The sequence below is a fragment of the Argiope bruennichi genome, chromosome 1, assembly GCF_947563725.1.
Source record: "Argiope bruennichi chromosome 1, qqArgBrue1.1, whole genome shotgun sequence".
Classification (NCBI taxonomy): domain Eukaryota; kingdom Metazoa; phylum Arthropoda; class Arachnida; order Araneae; family Araneidae; genus Argiope; species Argiope bruennichi.
Window position 1 is genome coordinate 70,094,166 of NC_079151.1, and position 21,388 is coordinate 70,115,553.

The 21,388-nt window shown below is 28.8% G+C and overlaps 1 protein-coding gene across 1 annotated transcript in view; it reads left to right on the forward strand.

Moving 5' to 3' along the window:
- Window positions 1-21,388, forward strand: part of LOC129959701 (cartilage oligomeric matrix protein-like) — a 594,738-nt gene that overhangs the window by 401,090 nt on the left and 172,260 nt on the right. Inside the window, exon 5 of the mRNA XM_056072616.1 lies at window positions 959-1,035. Within this exon, the coding sequence (XP_055928591.1) occupies window positions 959-1,035 (77 nt within the window). The remainder of the gene's footprint in view (window positions 1-958; window positions 1,036-21,388) is intronic.

The window sequence follows — 21,388 nt, forward strand, 5'->3', positions numbered from 1 at the left end:
AAAAATAACTTCAATTTTAATTAAAAAGAAAGCATTTATTTAAAATTTTCGAAAATCTGTTCATACTTTTGTTCTGATTATTCTAATTTCAAACTAAATTTAAGGTAGTTTTTATTTCCAATGATTACTTCCTACATTTCGATTTTATGTTCTAAAAATAGAATATTTTTAAGTAAAGTTGTCAGTTTTGATTTATTGTTAACAAGAATTATTTCAAAGGTTTTCATCTTATTAATTGGTTATATGGCAATTTTCCGAATAGTTTCACTCAAATGAAATCAAAATTAATATAAATAACATAATTGAAAAGAAATATTACTGAATCGTTTAAAATATTTTATTTCTAAAAAATTTTGAATTCTTTCTCATTATCTTCTATTTAAATTCTACAACTATACTGTCAAATAAAAAAATTAAGCAGTCCATTTTGACAATTTGCATAATCAAACTTAAGAATAACATTAGAGCTTTTCCAGAAGTAATTTTGAATTGTTAAATTGTAGTCTAATTTCGAAAATGTTTCTGTTTTACATGTTAAAATGTCTTCTATTTTTATTATATATATTGTTCCATGAACGTAATAGATTTCTGAAAACGTAATAATTTATACTTGGCAGAATCTAAAAAATGTCCATAATAGATTTTGCGAAAAAGCATAAATTATCAAACATAATTTATATTTGTGCCTAAATTCAAATTAGATATTAAAAAGAATCCTTAAAAATTATGAATTTTATTTTATTTCTTCATAAAAAAGTTTGAAAAATATTCACCATATCTTTGTTATATTTGTCACATTTTCTTGTTCTATTTCTTTATTTCGTCTTTTGATTCAGTTTTATAGAAAGTAAAGTATCGCATAACTATCACGTAATATCATGTAATTATTTTCAAACTTTATTATAAACAATGATAAAATTTATAAATATGAAAATTCATTTTCATTTTTGGTTTCCAGAAACTGATCATCTGTTACGTTCTTTGGCTGAATTAACATCTGTACTAAAAGAAATGCGAAGATATATGGATATGCAGGTGAGCATAATGAATGTTTTTCTGTAGATAGAAAGTGCTAGTTCTTTATCTTGATGATGTGTTTTAAAATAAATGTTCCCCAGCTTAACAATGTAATCTGCCATATTATAATTATCAAGTCAAGAAGGAAGAACTTGAATTCGTATTTTCTCGAACACTAAAAGAAAATACGAATCAGAAAATTTTGTAACCGTCAAAATATGTGACATGGAGCTTTAGAGAATTCTCTGGGTTTTAGAAATTTATTAGCCTGAAAAAAAAGAATAATGTTTATTTTCTCGTATAGGAAAAAAATGAAAAAAAAAATTGTAATCATCAAAACATTTGAACTATAATTCCTCTGGTCAGAATGTTAATTCGAATAACATGGTAGTGCAATGATTAAAAAGCGCAAGAGGACGATATTTTTATAGACAGAAATTGAAACTTTATGTGAAGTGTTGAATGAAATCCGTCCATGAGAAGTCATTATATTTATATTTCATTAATCCGTTAACGGCAAGTCATATAGTTTTATAACTACATTTGTAAATGTATTATAAAAGGATTCGTCAAATCCACGAATGATTTGACTTTATGTCGGTCTGTATGTTTATGTAGATCAGAAGGATAAAATTAAAATCTGGCACTCGATTTTTAATTCGAAGTTGAATATTTCTATCAAATGTCGGGCAAAATCCGTCAGCAGGAAGTCATTAAGTTTCTCCTTCGACCTGCATGTAAACGCAATAATTAAAAAAGTTTAAATCTGGCATATAGTTATTTCACCAAATTTGTAGCTGCGTGTCAAACTTTTGTCTGTAGGTCTCTTTATTCATGTATATTCAATGCAACTAGTGGAAAAAGCGTCAAACTAGATAAATAAGAGTCTGTGTGTACTCTTGATATCATTATCCTAAATTTCACTCGCATTTTTAGATTAATCAACCAAAAGAAAGAGATCCGAATACACACTCGATTGGTTTCATTGTAGGATGAGAGTTAATGTAAACTCACCATATATTCTCTAAAACGCTACCGTCGCCCTGTTTTAGTGTTCGGAGTAATCTGAAAGACCAAGTAGTCATGGAAATTAAGCAGAACATTGTAATGTCCCTTATGGACTTCATTATGGCCCAGCTCACACATCCATGCCCACATGGAGGTTTTAGTCGTTAAAAGAACAGAGGTAACAGCCCCGAATCATTTTTATACAAACCAGAGAAGTGAGAATCAACCGTATTGATAGATGCTCATTCTCTTATTTGAATTTCTTCCCCAGTGAAAATTGGAAGAGAATACACTCTCGCTGATTTACTATTCCTGAATGAAATCATGATATTGTATTTCTATTTTTCACTTATTTTGCATGCGAGGAGTTCGAAAAATATATTTACTAGTCTTCTAAAAGCTATTTTATTCTCAATAATTAAAAATCTAATAAATATGAAATTTATAAAAGTGTATTATTTCTTTAAAATTGCATTTTATTCTTTAATGATAAATACAATTTCTTAAAATACAACATTTGAAACCACTTCTTTATATTTTAATTTAACGTACTAGAAGAGTAAAAATAATAAATAATTATTTCATTGTGAACTAACTGGTCGAAATTTTTTATTATAATCATTATTTACTTTTTAATTTCATCATAACCTTGTCATAAAAGGTGTCTTAGAGCCTATTTGTTTAGTTCAAAACCCTTATCATTCGAGTCATTGTTTTCGAATCGATTTACCAATATTTGAAAATACTACAGTAACATACTATCATCTAATACATAAAATGGCATATAACTTCAAATTTCTAGCTAATAAGGAAGTTAATAGAAATTCAAATTAAAAAATTTATCTATCTTAATAAACACGGAATACGTAATTCATTAACAGGATATAAATGATATCTTATGATTATATTTAATGATTTTATGCCTTCTTTTGTTATATCTCATTTTATGTTTACTGCTAATGTATTTATATTTACAGTAATTTTCAATGTGTAGGAAATAATTTTCAGAATAGCATTTTCTACAAATTAAGACCTCAGAATACAAAATAAGAAATATTCTATTTCATTGTTGAATTATTCTTTGTGCTTCAGTGACAAAATATAACTGCACCCGAGGGAAAGCTTTGTCTACCCTAAAAAATAATAATATAAAAGTAAATAAATAGAATAATATAAAAATTTTCCTTATTATGATAGTTTTGAAATAAAAGATAATAATAAGAAAGAAAGCTCGTCTTTGGGAACGAACAGAATTTTATAACAATTCTGTTCTTTTCTAGAAAATCGAGACAATTCTACAAACAATTCTTGATTGTTTTGAGCCAATCAAAAATGTAATAAGAAATAAAAGTTTATTTGAAATCAATAATTTTATCATTAAATTCACTAGGCATAAACTAATTTAACATCATTTAACCTTAAGAAGAAAAGTTTATTAAAATATATGTTTATTCTGAATACTATTATTTTAATGTGTTTGCTTTACTATCCGCTTTTGGTGACCAGTTGATTGTTTGGGGGGAATACTGGCTGTGTTTAAAGTCAATTAAATTTCTTATACATATCTTGTTGTTCATGAGTTCATAACAAAATATTTTGATTATAAAATTATGAAATGGATTAATATTTTGTTATATTAATTGTGTAAACCTATTTTGTTTATGGTATAGATATTTTCCTAATCGAATAATTTCCAATAACACCATTTTTTCATTAAAAACTTAAAATGTCCACGTAGTTTGTTCAAAATCTTACGTTATCTTTTGCACGTGACTTCACTCCACGATTCTTCACGTGAATTATGCAGATTATTAGCAGAATTTTTCAGAGCTTCCAAAAATGGTAGAAAATCAGGGGATTAAATATTTTATGAGATATTGAAATTGATTTTAATTTTATAAAATGAAGAAAAGTGGTATTAAAAATGTTTCACTAAATATTTTGAAAAAACTGCGAAAATTAGGGAAAGAAATTGTTGATAATTAAACTAATATCAATAAAAAGACAATTTTTTAAATTTTAAAATGGTCAGAAAATCAGCCTTGAGCAATAATTCTTGCAATAGTATGCAGGGAATTATTGCTAAAAGATGTTAAAATCTATCTTAATTTTAATTAACTTTTATTATAATTAAAATTTAAAAAATACCTCTTGGCATATTTTTAATCTCAAAAGTGTATATGTGCCACATTTTTAATTCTAGGCTAATGGTGTGTAGAGCACCAACATTCGTAGACGCAAACATATTCTTATTTGTTACTGGTAGAGATGACAGGAAAAAATAAAGCAAAAGCATAATATTTGCAGTTTTAAAAGGATGTTTTTATTTGAAGATTAATGCTGCAGATAATATCATTTTTCGTGTAAAGAAGTTTTCATAGTTCTTCTGGTAGGAATTTCTCTGACATTTGCTCTATTCACTTATAGTTCTTTTCTTTTTTTATAGTATTAGAGGTTTTCGCAAAGTTATTTACGATTAAGTAAGGGAAAAAAACCCAGATTATTATTTTTCATTTTTGCGCACTTTTCTTTTTGACTTATATGCCATACGAGCTTAGAATAAAATAAATTAATAAAAAACAAAGATAAAATTTCAAACTAAAATACAATTTCTGACTGTGTTCTTGTTTACAGTATGTACAATCGAGTGCCCTTTAGAAATTTTTCACATTATGTGCATTCATAGAAATTTTTGTCCAATTTTTATAACTCGCTTGAATTAAAATAGAGCTTGAAAATATAAATCCGATTGATGACATATCAGTAGAAGCAGAGCTCTATTGTATATGTAAAAGAATTTATATACGAAATAGTACCTTAATCTTAGTAAAAGAAATTTTGACTTTTAGCCAAGTACGTGATTGTAACTGATAAATTGTAAATTAGATTTAATTAATTAATTTTTGTCAAAAAATATGAATCGTTCACTATTCTTTCTTGCTCCAACAACCTCCTTTCTAGTTTTATTCCTTCACTTATAGATAAACATAATTAATAAAAGTGTTCTGATATTTTGATATTCTTTTGCTATACTCATTTCATTAATTCTATCAGGATTCTTATTCTTCTAATCTAAGCAAATTTCTTGGTACAATTTTTAAATTTTTAAATTTTTATCCTAATCCTTTGAATATTTTTTTTTATTTTGACAGGACAGATTTTTAGAAGAATTCGAACTTGTATTTCTGCTGAATATATTAATCTCTTTAATATGAGATACAAATACAAATATACAGATCTCATTAATATGAGATACAAATACAAATATACAGATCTCATTAATATGAGATAATTTGCATATTAATCTCATTAATATATTATAATATTAGTATAATAGAATTATTATGTTCATATTTAAGATAACCCCACATTAATCTTCTTCGAAATATTTCAGGTTATTTTTCAGTATCGAGAAAAATGTATAAAGACTGAGTAACTCACTACTCAGTGTTAAACAATAGAACTCTATGATCGGTAAAAGAACAAATAATAATTCGAACAATCAATGCATTTATTTTATTGTAGAAGAACACGAGTAATCGTGTCTAGCTAAACGTTAAACAAGCTAAAAATTTTTCTTTTTCCTATTGACGATGACTTATGGTAGAAAAATACAAGCAATCATACCGAGATGAAAGTTAACACGCAGATATCTCTTTTTTCATATTAGCGATGACTCCTTGTAAAAAAAATACAAGCAATACTGCTGAGCTAAAGTTAGACAGTCTAGAAATTCCCTTTTTTCTCTATTATCGATAACTCATTGTAGAAGAATACCAGCAACACTGCTGAGCTAAAGTTAAACAAGCTAGAAATTTCTCTTTTTTTCCGATTGCCGATGACTCATTGTACAAGAATGCAAGCAATCATACCAAGCTAAAAATTAACAATCCAGAAATGTCTCTTTTTCCCATTGGCGATGACCCATTTTAAAAGAATACAAGCAATCATGCCGAGCTAAAAGTTAGACAGTCTACAAATTCCTTTTTTTTCCTATTATCGATAACTCATTGTAGAAGAATACCAGCAACACTGCTGAGCTAAAGTTAAACAAGCTAGAAATTTCTCTTTTTTTCCGATTGCCGATGACTCATTGTACAAGAATGCAAGCAATCATACCAAGCTAAAAATTAACAATCCAGAAATGTCTCTTTTTCCCATTGGCGATGACCCATTTTAAAAGAATACAAGCAATCATGCCGAGCTAAAAGTTAGACAGTCTACAAATTCCTTTTTTTTCCTATTATCGATAACTCATTGTAGAAGAATACCAGCAACACTGCTGAGCTAAAGTTAAACAAGCTAGAAATTTCTCTTTTTTTCCGATTGCCGATGACTCATTATACAAGAATACAAGCAATCATGCCAAGCTAAAGTTAAACAAGCTAGAATTTTTTTCTCTTTATTTTTCTCTGACGATGATTCATTGTAGATGAATACAAGCAATCAGACCTGGCTAAAAGTTGAACAAGCTAGAAATTTCTCTTTTTCCCACTGATAACGATTTAGCAGTTTTATTCCAATGTAATGAGACATCAGAATTTGAACTCTTTTTATCTTTCTTACACTTATTTTTAATATTTCAAAAAAAATCTTGTAAAATATTAGAGTACCAGAACCACTCACCTACCATTCACCATAGTGCTATAATTTACTTCCATCGGAGGAAGCTTTCTAAAAATATTTATTACGAAAATAATATTCTTGAAATGATTCAATGCAGCAAAATTTGCAATAAAATGTCGAAGAAAAAGTTTTAAACGTCAATTTTTAATTATTTTGGAATCAAACATATAAATCATTATATCCAAATGAGCACATTTATGTTTATTGCTAAATAAAAAAAATAATAACAATGACGTGCATCGTGGTTAACTCATAACGTTTTGAAATTGCAAGTTGTACCAATCTAGCGAATTATGTGACTATTGTGATTCTATAAATAAATCGCTCTCAATTATATCAAGTATTATTAAAATGCAACGAAACATTCAATTTATTTTTCATCTCAAGTTATATCACAAATGCTACAAGTCAGTTAAAAAAATCTCTCTTACCATATAATTCAGCTTTCAGTATAGATGAAATTTTCAAATATCATTCCGAAATCATTTGCAGAGTCGACGATTCCGAGACCAATTACATTTAAACATCCCAAATATATAATTGTAATAAAACTCTCTGACCCCCCGCTGATGGCAAATAATGAAAACCAATTTCCACTCTAAAATAAATTTTTCTCAAATTATGTAATCGATAATTTAATACGCGAATTTACTTATATCTCCGTTTGCGAATAAGTCCTTCGAAGATATGTTTAACTTCTAGAAGTATCGGATTTCTTAAACTAATCGAAATATGCAAATGGCCTTTCATCTCTGTTGCCATCCTAAGTGTGCTTATCCAAATGTCCCCTTTACATCCACCACTCCCTTCCCTAAGGCGTAACCACTAATATAATATTTCAACGGGAAACGGTGGCATTAGTTCGCTTTTGCGATTCCGCAATCAGTCTGTAATGTGAGCAACTGCGTTCTTTTAATTCTTGGTGAATATGATCCTGATGGCCTACGTCTAGAGCTTAGGAAACTTTTCAATATTCGAAGCTACCTGTACTCGAGGATTTAATGGATGATATCTGATAGGAAAATGAAACGAGACACTTTTCGCAAAGTTTGTTTTAATTCCAAAATTCTTGTTTTTCTTTTTCGTGAGATGCTTTTAAATTTCCTTTAGAAATATGGAGAAACGAGAAAGTTATATTATTTTGTTTAGAATTTCATTACTATATGATGGAGATAAAGATTCCGAACTTTTCTTAATTATCTTGAAAATATATTTTAGTTCTGTCGCTAAAAATTAATTTAAATTTATATTTTCAAACTCAATCAGTTTTTTAGAACTAGTAAATTAGTAAATTATTAAATTTTTACTAATAAATTAGTTTTATTTCATGTTAGACTATTTAATGGATCAGCTTACGTGGTTATTTGTATCTCAAATATACTAATTAAAAATTTAACGTAATGTAATCTTTATTTTATTTTAAAAGTGCAGAAATGTTCGTTATTTGGTAAAGGGAAATTTATGAATACATTAGCATATTTCAATTGTTTTAAATTTTGAAATTACTCGAAATTTGGATCTGAAATTTTAAAATTTTGAAATTTTGAAATAATTTTTGTTGATTCGTTTCTTTTCTGTCAGTGATGATGGAGGAATTAAAAATGTTTTAAAAAAATTGCTGCAGTAATCATCGCAATTTTTGTTCAACAATTCCAAATTTTTGCCATAAAAGAACGGATATACTTTAGGATCGGTTTATAAAATACAGTCTTTCGATTACTGCGAAAAAAATACCATAACTACCAATGATTTAATGGTTCTTTTCGGATCTTTTTTTGATGAAACTCTGAAGTGCCTCATAAGGCTCGGAATTTTAGACAGTTGCAAACAGGTGATACACATAATAAGCGCATCTATTAACAAAAAGGTCTTCAAACATGAAACGCTTGTGTTAGCAGACACTAAAAACAGTTAAAAGAGAAGTCAATCAAAATTATTTCGTTTCTGGTAAGAAATTTAAGCTCCATTTACAATAACGATCATTGAATCAATTGGCTTAAATTGGCCATCTAAATCGGACTAATTCCATCCAGAATTTATCATAAGGAAATGATTAAAATACAATAAAAAACATGGGAATATGATTTAAGATTTCAATTTCTTTAAATATAATGGGAAAAAAATTAATTCTACCTTAATAAAAAAAATTACTTCCTCATAACAATAATGGCCCAGACGATTTTTCCAAAAATATCTTCTTTTAATAGTAATTACGCTGAAAAGTAAATCTTTTCTTCCAAGATTTCAGAATTTTTGTATATTTTTAACATCTACGTAAATTTGCGTATATTCAATTACCTTCATTTATAATTTCAGTAATTTCTTCTTTTTTATATATAATTACAGGTGAATTTTTATTTTATTTTCCCCAGTTACTTTCAAATGTTATTTTATTTGAAATGCAAAGCACTCTTGGCTATTACTTTCCGAATTCTTCCTCTTACCTCGCCTATTGTTACATTTCGATGGCGCGTAAACCGTCGTAGCCGGAAATGGGATTCTCAAACGTAATGAAAATTTTCTTATGGAACTTCTGTCCATTTCCCAAGGGTATTTTTCGAGTAAGGCTTCTTAATGACATCTGCATGTCATTAGGTTGGGCCGAAGTCACTTTGATTTGGTGCCAGCCGCCCATTCGTCAGATAGGTAATTGGTATATACGCAGTTACGATAATTCAATGTTCAGAACGGCACTGTGAATGTTAATTTGAAAGAGTGGATTTACATAGGAAATGTTTAACTAAGTATAACGACATCGGAATTACCGTACAGTGATTCGTTTAAATAAGTCTATTTTCAAATTCATAGCCCATTATTTGTTCTTAGAATGCAGATGTAGATGTGTCAGAAGTCTTGATTATTTGATATGGCACTTTTCTCGAAATTGTTTATTTAATTTTTCTGTTTAAATAAGCGGTAAAGTATTGATTTAATGTTTATAGAAAATAACAATCAAACATATTTTCTTCTGATTTTTTTTCTTAAATTATATGAGTAAAAAAATTATGAATCTCTCCATTTCAAATTTCCTTGGGTGTGAAAAATATATATTTGGAGTATTTATATATATTTAACCCTCTGACTGCGTAATTTTTTAAAATCAGTATTTAGATGCGTTGTTTGTAAATAAGTTCAAATATTTTTTTAACAAATTGAACTTATACTATATGTTACACGATATAATATTATATAATGAAAATCGGTCATCTTAAAAATAAACACTCTAACTGAGAAAAATGCAGGATGCAATAGAAAATGGATTGATGGTTGGTTTGGTTATATTAACGTCCCGTTTGAAGCAACACTAGGGCTATTTTGGAAAGGACCTCGTCATTTTGAACCTCGGTAAGATGACGAGGACGACACCTGAGCTGGCACCCCCCTCTCCACACCACACCACACCAGAGGGAGGACGTTTAGTCATGACGGTTTTAACGTCATGTTAATTCCGTCATGAACGTCAGAACCCCTTGCACGAAGGTTCTTCGGTGGAATCGGGTCACGAACCTGAAACCTCCGGTTCCGAAACCGAGACCTTACCACCAGCCCACCGCGGCCCAGAAAATGGATTGAAAGCCAACCCGAAGAAATAGCGGGATAATCAACTGGAGAGTTAACAGAGTATGTTTTTAATTGAAGAGAATATGTGTTATTATAACACAAAAGTGAAAAGTGCTAGATGTGTAAATTTTAGTAAGATATCTGAGAGTAATAAGATGATTTGGCGGTATGAGCGTCATATTAAAACTTGTAAAAATAAATAATCTTGAAATGAAAGCGAAGAAATATACTAGAATAGCGTGGCGAGCTAATTTATTCGTCCTATAATCTTTAATATAATTGAGGAAAACTTGTTTTTGCTCTGTCTTTTCGAACGGTCATTCTTATGTAGATTTAATATGTTTTCTCTTTCTTCGTATAGATCTTGAATTGAAAAAAAGTATTGAATATGATTATTTGTTATAAATATGAAATTTTGATATTCGTAAAAATATGTGAATTTTCTTAAATCGTTTATGATTTTTGCTTGAATCGCAAGAGATTTCATAAATCTAGCTGAAAAGTGATAAAGTTATTAGTGGCTGTAGTATCTGCAAGTTATTATTACTGTTAAATTCAAGAACTTTTTGTTTAAATCCTTATATTGCCTGAGAATTTTGACAATAGTTTCAAACTTCCTGATCGTTTGAATTGTTAACTATATTTTGAAAACTTTTGGTATTTTTAGAATTTATTTTTCAATCTAATTGTTTAAAAAGTAATAACTAAATTATCACACATACACACATGCATGTATACACAAATACACAAATGAAGTTCAGTTTTTTTAAATTTTTTTTTATTATTGTTTCATTTTAGCTTAGTTAAAATGAAAAACTAGTAGAATTGAATTTATTAACAGAAGTAAGAAAGTTTTGGATTAATCTAAATTAAAAAGTGATATGCAAAGTTTTAAATTAGGAAGAAAAATACAATTTTAAGAAACTTAACAAAGTTACATGTAGCACTAAAAGCCATGTGTTTATCATTTTTCCAATATTGCCACCAGCGTCACACTTTTAGTTTGTATAATATAGAGTGGAGATATTATTCTCTGCACCTTCTATGGTCCTTATATCCAAACCATAGTATATTAATGGCAAATTTTGACCAAACATGTCAAAGAGTGGGGTGTCCGATTGTTGGCTGTTTTCGTATTTGTTGACACAATAATTGAAAAGCAAATAGAATAAAAAAAGAAATTTCAGAAAACTTGTCTCGGAAGTTGTAGAATTGTTTTAAATTTTGTATCTCCGGAAAGATGAATTGTTCTAAAAATCTCTATTTTTTTAAGTATATGACAGAACAAAGTATAAAATCTTCAAGAATATGAAAATATACGAGTAATTCAAGAAATGAGCATTCCTACGAGTTATATTTAGCACAAGGCGTTTTAAGAATTTTTATAAAAAATAATACTTTTATTAGTAATTTCTTAATTCTAATTAAAAATTCTTTTGGCGTAATATTTTAAAACCCTCTGATGTTCTACGTTAGTTCTGAAGAACAGAGCAGATAATTTGAATTTAACATTAAGTAAAAATATCTTGAAACACACAAAAAAACGAAAGAAATTAGAACGAAAAAAAAAATAATTTGCGCAAAAAGAAAACTTATTTCAATTTCCTCCATCATCACTTTCTGACAACTGAAGCGCACTTTATTGATTTCATTTTTGTAGTTTCTCATATTTCTCTGATTTACTGTGTTTCTCATTAACGTATTAATACCCACCCACCCCCAAAAAAAGGACTAGGAATTTTTTGCACAGTTATTCGCATTTTCAATTAAATTGTCTGCAAGAAAATATATTAAATTTCTTATCAATTTTAATGAATATTTTAGTTGATTTTCATAAAGAATTGTTTTATTTCGCTTCTGTACGATTCTCATGTTACTCGATGAATATTCAAAAAACATTCCTGCAATTTATTATTTCAAGAAAAACTTAAATTGAATTTTTCTATAAATAAATTGTTTTAGTTTTTGAAAAGTACTTTGAATTTATATTTTAAATTTATATACTGCTATCAGACTTCAAAACCGCATTTTAGAAAATCGATTTAATTATTCAAGTTTTTTAAAAGAATTTATAATTTTAAGAAGGATATTAGATGCGGTTTCATAGAGCAAAAGGATAAGAATTTCAGTCTAGACGCTTTCGTATTGATGTGACATCGTCACTTATATTCACATCCTTTTTTTTAATATTTTAATTAATATTATTAATTATTCACAGAATTGCTATTTTATTAGTCTTATTCAGATTATAAATAACTGGGTCCAAAATAATTATATTAAATGTCTTATGAGTATCAATATATTTCATACGAAATTAATTATTTACTATTACGTAACTCGAAACACTTGACAAAAATGTCACTAAAATATTTTAGCTTTAAAAGTAATTATGCAAACGTGTCGGCTCTGTAATTTCTAAATCTTAATTATAAGTTACATATGAGTTTATGGAAAGTTAAATTAATAGTTAATATTATCTCAGAACTTTTATAATAGTTAGATTATAAAACACCCTGTTTTGTTATAGTCCGTGCATGCATCTCTTTCATAAAGGCTTAACAGTTTCTAAAACTCAATTATAAGACTGGACATGTTCACTAAGATTTGAGATGAGAGTTATTATTTTCTCAGATGTTTCATAATAGTTTAAATTTACGTTACGAAACACATTAGTATGTAAACACAGGTCTTTCAAACAAAACATTCAATGCAGGGCGTACATTCTATGACTTCAATATAACAACACATCCTATGTTTAAAATGAATCATTAGTGGATGGCCGCATCATATCACCATGCTGCTTAGAGATGTTTAGTTAAGTTAGAACCGTTGCACCATTCTTCGATGTCGTTGTTGCGTTATTGTGGCAAACTATACCCCAACCGTGAATAGGTACCGAAACTATTCGTTATATTCATCAAGAGAGAGTGACAGCTCTGTCCCTTTGAGTCTATTTGCAGATATTTGTAGGTAATGCGCTTGTTCCCATTAGGTCAGTGACAATGGTGCGCAATATAATAACATTTTATATGTATTGTATATGAGATAAAAGATTAAAAGGAGATAAAAGATGATTTCTTACGCTAAAATGTTTTAAGTAAAATAAAATACTTTTCTAAATACAAGAATTTGTTTTTATTTTGGTTCATTTACATTTAGTTCCCATTTGCAGACAATCCAGCCGTTAATTTTTTAAAAATATGATTGCAATTTAACCTAAAAATATCATCGGTACAAGTTATCAAATTCGATATTTAATTCTGTTCGGTTGTTCGCGTTTGTTTCGAAAATATGAAATTCATTTTTATTCATACGTTAAACAATCACTAATTATCGAGAGAATCCTCAATATTTTTTGCAAAAAAAACCCGAAAAGAATAATAATTAGCTTTGTAACACTGGCCAGCTCATGACTTTCATATAGTTTCGTAATAATAGGATATTATGTATGAAAAGCTGCATATGTTGTTAATAACATCTTAAAAACTGAGATCCCAATTTTTTCTAGAACAACTTATTGAATATTACAACTTTTAAATGATTAGTCATATTCATATTTTTTAATAGATATATCTTGAACTTTATAACTTTTAAAGCATTGCAATATATAATTGCTATGGCATCGATTGATACGAATGCTGTATTTATGATATTATACAGCTTTTTTTCCAAAAAATTATGTTTGGCCTCTCGTAATAGTTAAATTTACATGAAGTATCATAATCCCCAAAGAAAAGCACTTGTGCAAACATTGAAAGATGAACTTTATGGATGAAAGATGAACTTTTAATTTATCTACATATCTTTCTGTTCTTTTCAGTCATTCGATTTATTTATGTTTCGCGTTTTACTTGTGGCAGTAAATGAACACTCTCCATTTCTTTGCATTGATTGGGAACATGAGAACATACTATAAATTTTACTATTTTTGATCATCTATAGCATATTCTCAGCAAATTCAGTATCATTTTACGAAATGTAAATTATTTTTACCAATTTTACAAATTATAATTTTACCCCATATTTTGCGAAATTCAATAGATTATATATAACAAATTCAACGATAACTTTATAATAAAACAACACATACACAAAAATATTATATCAATCGATAATCAAACTTTAAAAAAAATTTATAACATTTAATTTTTATCCTTTTTTTTTTATCTCAACCAGATTTACATTAGAAGGTTTTATATCGAAGCCGAAACAACCTGCCATTATTTTACACAGAATCTGAAATAAGGCACCCGAAAATCGATTCCCCCCCCCCTGCTTAACAATTCAAAATCAAATTATCTCAATACAAAATTTAACAGCAAATAAGTTTATAGTTTCTATAAGCGCCTTCGGGCATGAAAAATAATTCCTTCCAACAGACCCAAATGCAAATAAATGAAATTAAAGATGATTTACACCCTTCCATGTCCATGTCATTAGTTAAAGAGTTTGCTCCCAGCAAACCGGCTCCGTAAGTCGTGATAACGCCACAACACCCACAGGCACTGCAGAACATCAATATGAAGATGTTTTCAAAACCATTCAATTACCGCACACTAAAACGCTTAAGCCGCCATTACCTATGAAGTGAATAAGGGTTTTTTGAAATTAAATTAAACAAGTACTTCGCAACTTAAGAGGACACGGCGAGTCGCCCATCATTGCGGGAATTATCCATTACTTGATTTGGATGGTGGGATTATACGAAGCATTATTGGAGAGTAGTGGATTTTGAAGTGCTGGTCCTTAATACACTTAAATGTCAAAACGCATTCCGCGGTTTTCACGATGTTTCCATTAGCATTGCTGGGAAAATAGTTGCGGCGCGACTAATTTCGGATTTTCTGTCGTTATTCCTATTTTTCCAAGTCCCTCTTTCGTTTCATGAAACACGCAATCGCCTTTGTATTAGTTTCTGATTTAAAGAATTTCGAGTTTATGTGAAATCACCGAAAATTGCAAACGATTTTTTTTTTCAAAATTTTTCGCTCAAATATTGTCTTTTGGCTTCTCCGTGCTATTTGTTGTTTCGGCAGCATAGTTCGAAATAATGAAAATATCCAGAAGGAAATAATGGAATTTAGAAATAATAAATTGTTTCTGTAACTGCAGATATTTTTATTTAGAATTTTGCATAAATCAGAATCGTTTTAAATTGTTTTAATTAATGTTACTGGATTGAAAAAGTTTGTTGTATGATCTCAATTAAAATTGCAGATTTAGATTTAAAAATTTTACTTAATTCGTGAAAAAGACACCCAGTCCATTGGAGTTTTGCTAGCGCTATGTCTCAAAACCGCTATACGTTGGATGATTGAAGTTTGTAAAGGATCTCTGCACCGAAGTCTGATCTGTTTTTATTTATCTATCCGTTTATACGAGAGCATGGTATTTAAAAACACAACAAACTAGATAAATGTAGTTTAGAATTAGTTTTTTTCACACCAAAAGTGTAGATTTGTATCAATTTTTAAAATTATTTTTGAAGTAAAGACATAAAAAATACATATGGTATTGCATATATTACATTGGTAATATGTGTAATAATATATGCATTATTATTACATTGGTAAAAATAATTACCAATGTAATATACATATATATATTACATTGGTAAATGCGAAACATGGCTTATTCTTTAATGCATAAGAAATATTAATAGCGCATTAGAGAAAATAATTGAGGATTGGAATTTTATTTCGTTGAAGTGTATCTTTTTATAGGAATAGAATGGAAAATTACTGTCTGTTCATCATTCGATTTTAAATTTTGGAAATGGAAAGTTTTATAATATTTCTGAATACCATAGTGGAGAATTTAATAAATTAATATGAAATATTTATTTTTTTAAATATCAAAATATTTTTTCTTATAAAAGGTTTTTTTTTTTTTAGAAACTTGAAAAAAATTACTTGTCTGCATAGTCTATAGGGATCTTTTTTTTTAAACATTTGTAAAACCCCCGTGCACCACAAAAAATCAGCGGGGTTTACAGAAGTAAGTATGCAATATACTGCATAAAGAAAAAGAAGAAAATTTAACAGTCATGGGAGATTACAGATGTCAACAATAAATTTACCGAAATTTTCAAAAGCACTTCTGGTGGAAATAAGTTGGTGAAAATCTGGAGGCCAATTTATATTAATGCCCTTGAGAGCCAGTCTTAAGATCTGCCTTTCTTTGACAAACTTGGAACATAGAAAAAACACATGTTCAGCATTTTCCTCGCCACCAGTATTGCAATCGCAGGAAGATGAAGGAGACAAATTAAATTTGTACAAAAAATTGCGTTATTTTGTAATTAGTATAAAAATGATGGCGTGACAGTCTCTTATTAATGGATGGAAAAAATTTCTTTGTTAAGCACCCTTTATTTGAAATGAGATATTCTTGATTCCAAGACTCCACCATTTTTTCTCTCGTAATCTTCTTGTAAAAGGATTTAGGAATATTAACGACAATGTCAATTTTGCGCTTAGTGGCAGCCTTTGCAAGTCAATCGGCCCGCTCATTTTCGTAAATGCCTGTGTGTCCACGAACAAATGCAAAAGCTATCGAGATATTTTTATTTTTCGGGCTTTTTATTTGCTTTTGGATCTCCACGATTATGTTGTTAGACGAAGAAATACATTTTAGAGAATCCAAGGATGAAAGGAAATCGGTACAAATGAGATAGTCACTATTTTGTTCTGTGATCCATTTGATGGCGAAGTTTAAACATAAAAGTTCCGCTACAAAAACTGTGCATTCATCACGAATTCTGAATTGAAAGTGCTCAGATTCAATACCACTTCTGAAAACAACAAATGCGAAACCAACTCTGCCAGATATGGGGATCAAGCTATGAAAGAGAAAATAGAAGTTTTATTATAAATTCGTATATGAAATTATGTAAATATTTTTAACATATTAGTAACTGTCTTACTTTCGTTAAATGGCACAAAACTCTCTACAGGAAAGACGGTTGGATCTATTAAAGTAAACTCGTAATTACACTTTGAATAGTAAGTCTCAATACGAAAGAACTTTCCCAAAATTTAATTATAATTTTAACTGAGTAAAAATTAATCTGAATTTTAAAGTTCTACTCAAAAAACTTCGGAACGTATTATGCACTCAAATCATTTTAAAATTTAAAAATTAGTTTTCCATTAATATTAACTTTATTTGCGTTCACATTTTTATCTAAATTTTATAAATTTTTGAAAATGTTTTGGTGAATATTTTATAACAACACTTTTCATTGTTTTAATAACTACATTTATTTGCATTTTATATTCATGTTACAACAATATTAAATATATTCTTTTTGCACGTCATTGCTAACACATAATGAAGAGTAAATTTTTAAATATGATATTAAAATAAAAAAATAATCCGAAGAATTATTATATTATTATATTTTCGATCTTCAAGTTCGAATTTTTAATTTTTTAAGTGACTGAATTTGTTTGCAATTTATTTTCTTTTGCTTTCTCTGATAAAAGCATACAAATTGTTGAAGCATGAAAAAGTCATTATATATATAAAAAAAACCCTAAACTTTTATAATTTATTTTATTTTATATTATATGACACAAATAAATATAAATTTTCAAGAGTAACAAGTTACCCTCATGTATTTCACTTCCAATTAAAGTGTTTCCAAGCGTTGAGGTGCATTTTGGGGGCATGACCGTTTGATGAATTACTTCCGCCACAATTCCTGCAAGATGGATGAGGGGCCAAAATGTTCAAGATTAAGTTTCAAGACAGGATTCCTGTTGTCGGGCATTCCGAGTGTCATGAAACAATAGGAGCAATGTTTCGCAGTTCAATCAAAGTTATTTCATTATTCTTTGATTAAAATGCAAAGTGGAAATGTATTCGGAATTCCAATACAATAATTTATGAATGCAATATTATCTTCATTCATAGCTGGTCATAAATCAAATTGTCAGCGTAGCACACACATACGCACATACACGCAGTACATTCACTATTCCGGATTCCGGTGCGTTTAGAAAACAGAAATAATATATTTTAATAATCTTGATTGGCTTCATTTAAAAAAATGCAGCTGGTATTCAACTGCCATTCGCATTTTATTCCTTAGATTTTACTTTAATTTAAAATGAGTGGCTATACTTGTAAATACTGCTTTAAATTTAAACTCAGAATCTGGCTGAATAGCTGAGCTTTACAAATGTGATAAGTAGGTCATCCGAGTTGCAGCACTAGCCATCTTTTGCGATGGTTCGCTGGAAATATGGATGGAGTTTAACTTCAATTAAATATTTTGTATTATTTTATTGAGAATCTACGAATTTATACTATTTTTGTATATCACTATTTTGTTATTATTATATAATATTTATTTATTATATATTTATAATATTATATTTATATTTATTTACTTTTTATTCTAAGCAACGTATTTTTAAATCACAAATTCTTAAAGATAGTAAATTGATAGCTTTAAATATGCAAAACTTATGTAAAGCAAATAACTTATTTTTGAAAATTGTCTAAATTTGAGAAAAAAAAATAGCATGGCAACTAAATTATTATAGTCACGTAGGTTCGTTAGTGTGGAACTCAATGACACATAAAAGAAGCAGAGTTAAACCAATTTATTAACTCAACTCTGAACTGAGAACACAGTGATTGACAGATCTTCTACTTTTATACTGGCAGGGAAAGTTCCAGAATACTTTGCTGGAGACAGTAAGGAAAGTCCAGAACACTTGTCTGGTAAACTAAAGAAATGTCCAGAATCTTCTGGAGCATGAAATAAAGGAAAACATAAAATCAAGGAATAAAATATTTACACAGATTGTGAATCGCAGTCTCTAGCGGGATTCGAACGTACGATCGAATGTCGCTTGATTAAGAGACCAGTGCTATGACCATTCGGACATGGAAAGTCGACTGCCTCTTTTCAATGCGGCATTATAATTAAAAAAATAATTTTTGTGCACTGATATTTTCGTGCGTGTATTTATAAGAGTGTAAAACCACTGAATTTTAGTTTTGGTTTTTTTAATTAATTCAATTCAAAAGTACAGTACCATGGTGCACACTTTAACTCTCGCCATTATATCTGTTTCCAAATTTGGCAGCTCTAGATCGAACGGATTGTTAAGCATAGAGCAAATACACACATTCTTTTTTATCATTATATGAGAATAACATATAAAGAGATGAAACTATGCTTAGATTATCTGTTAATAGCCGCTGAGTGCATCATTTGTTCAGTCATGTTAAAGTTTGCTACATTGTCATCTAGATTTAACTATCTATGTTAATCTTCCAAGACTAATTTTATAGCAAATATTAGTTAATTATCTTAAAAGAAACCATTGGGAGTAGCTACCCAAAACTTTCTAGCATATTCTCTAATAAAGTTGTCTTTCCCCACTCCCTCCCTCCGTATAAAATGATGGACCATCGGTAAGGCAGCAAATGCATTGCATGACATAGTTACGTAATATTGTATCTAGCATCTTTATTCAATCTATCTTGTGATATTTTGGACAATCACTTTTCTAACAAGCGTTTAAAAGTACCCGAAACTAAAGTTTGTGTTTGAAATTCGTTTTTTTTTTTCCAACCAACTGAAATTAAAATTCGACACAAAACCGCAATTTTAGTCATGTTGTTGTTGATTCTTATGGCACTTGCCACGGATAAGCCCGCTGTTCAAAGACAGCCGATTTAAGCCTAAGGGGGAGCGCCTCTTGTTTTTATCGTAGAGCCAACTTGGGCCAAGAGTACGACTTGACTACTCACGCATCTCATTCGCTTGCACAACCCATTTTTACAGGAGGACACATTCACACATCTCACAGATAGAACAGGAAGAATAGCCATGCCCAAACCGGGACTCGAACCCGGGGCGCCCAGCTCACGGGGAAGATGCGCTACCCCTATGCTAGGACTCCGGTCGCAATTTTAGTCCAAACATCGTATACAAAATTTCATATATTTACTTAAGTTATAGCGTTTTACATTTACATGCTTATGAAAAAAGAAACCTACCGACACTCAATACCTTCATGGATTTGGTTTCAAATTTGATAGATATTTATATTTTAGATTTTGATTTTGCAATAAGATATTTAGATGTCAATTTTGCACTAAGCACTCTTAATTGCACATTCTAATAGGTGGGCAGATAGACTTCCTTCGAATTTATTTAATTCAAAATGTGGCAGAAATCTACAAATTTGGTGTAAAGACCACATTTCATCTGCCTAGTTTAAGACGTTTTTAAATGATCGTGTTTCATAAACATACAGTCAACTGTAATACCAAAAATATGTTTTGCGAATTCAGAGAGGTTTAAAACGTGAAAATTCTTCAAAATCTTGAATTTGATTTTCTTTCTTTTTTTTTTTACTACAATAATTCCTCTTTAATGCATATACGTAAATTTTATGTAAAAACTGCAAATCAAATTTTATTTTTTAATTCTTCCTAATTTCTGAGAACATAATTCCAAAATTCACATTATCTGACCCATAGGGGTCTAAAACTTGGGAATTCATCAAATTCTTGTGGAATTTTTGATAACTGCAAACTTCCACTTTACATAGAAAAAATTAAGTCCTTTAAACATTTTAGCGTGATAATGCTTTAGTGTTGATTAATTAATTTTTTAACTACTTTCTTTTATTTATTTAACAGTTACAACATGTATTAAAAATGTATTTAATATTTTTTTAATAAGCATGAGCATAAATCAAGCATTTGAAATAATGACATGCACTGATGTAGAATATGCTTAAAATATTTTTGAAATTACAGAAAAAAATTGTATTGATGTAAAATTACTGATTACGGTATCAGTTCAAATTACAATGATTACAATATCACATGAAACATATTTTAACATATTAAAATGAATTAAAAAAGACTTTTATGCAACAATTATTATAAAATATTAAAAATTTTTATTAATCTTTAATTAAGATTCTGTTTCAAATTTTGAAAGAATCTTTCTCATTTCGTACCTATGGTCGAAGAAATAGCTATCTATCAAATTTGTAAGTTCTAGGTCTAATGACCTATCCTGTAAAACGGTGAATGACGATTTTTTATCAAATATGTCAAATAATTCTACAATTTACTGCTACCATGTCAGCCATATCACATTAAAATGTCCATAAACAACATTGGCAACAACGGATTTTAT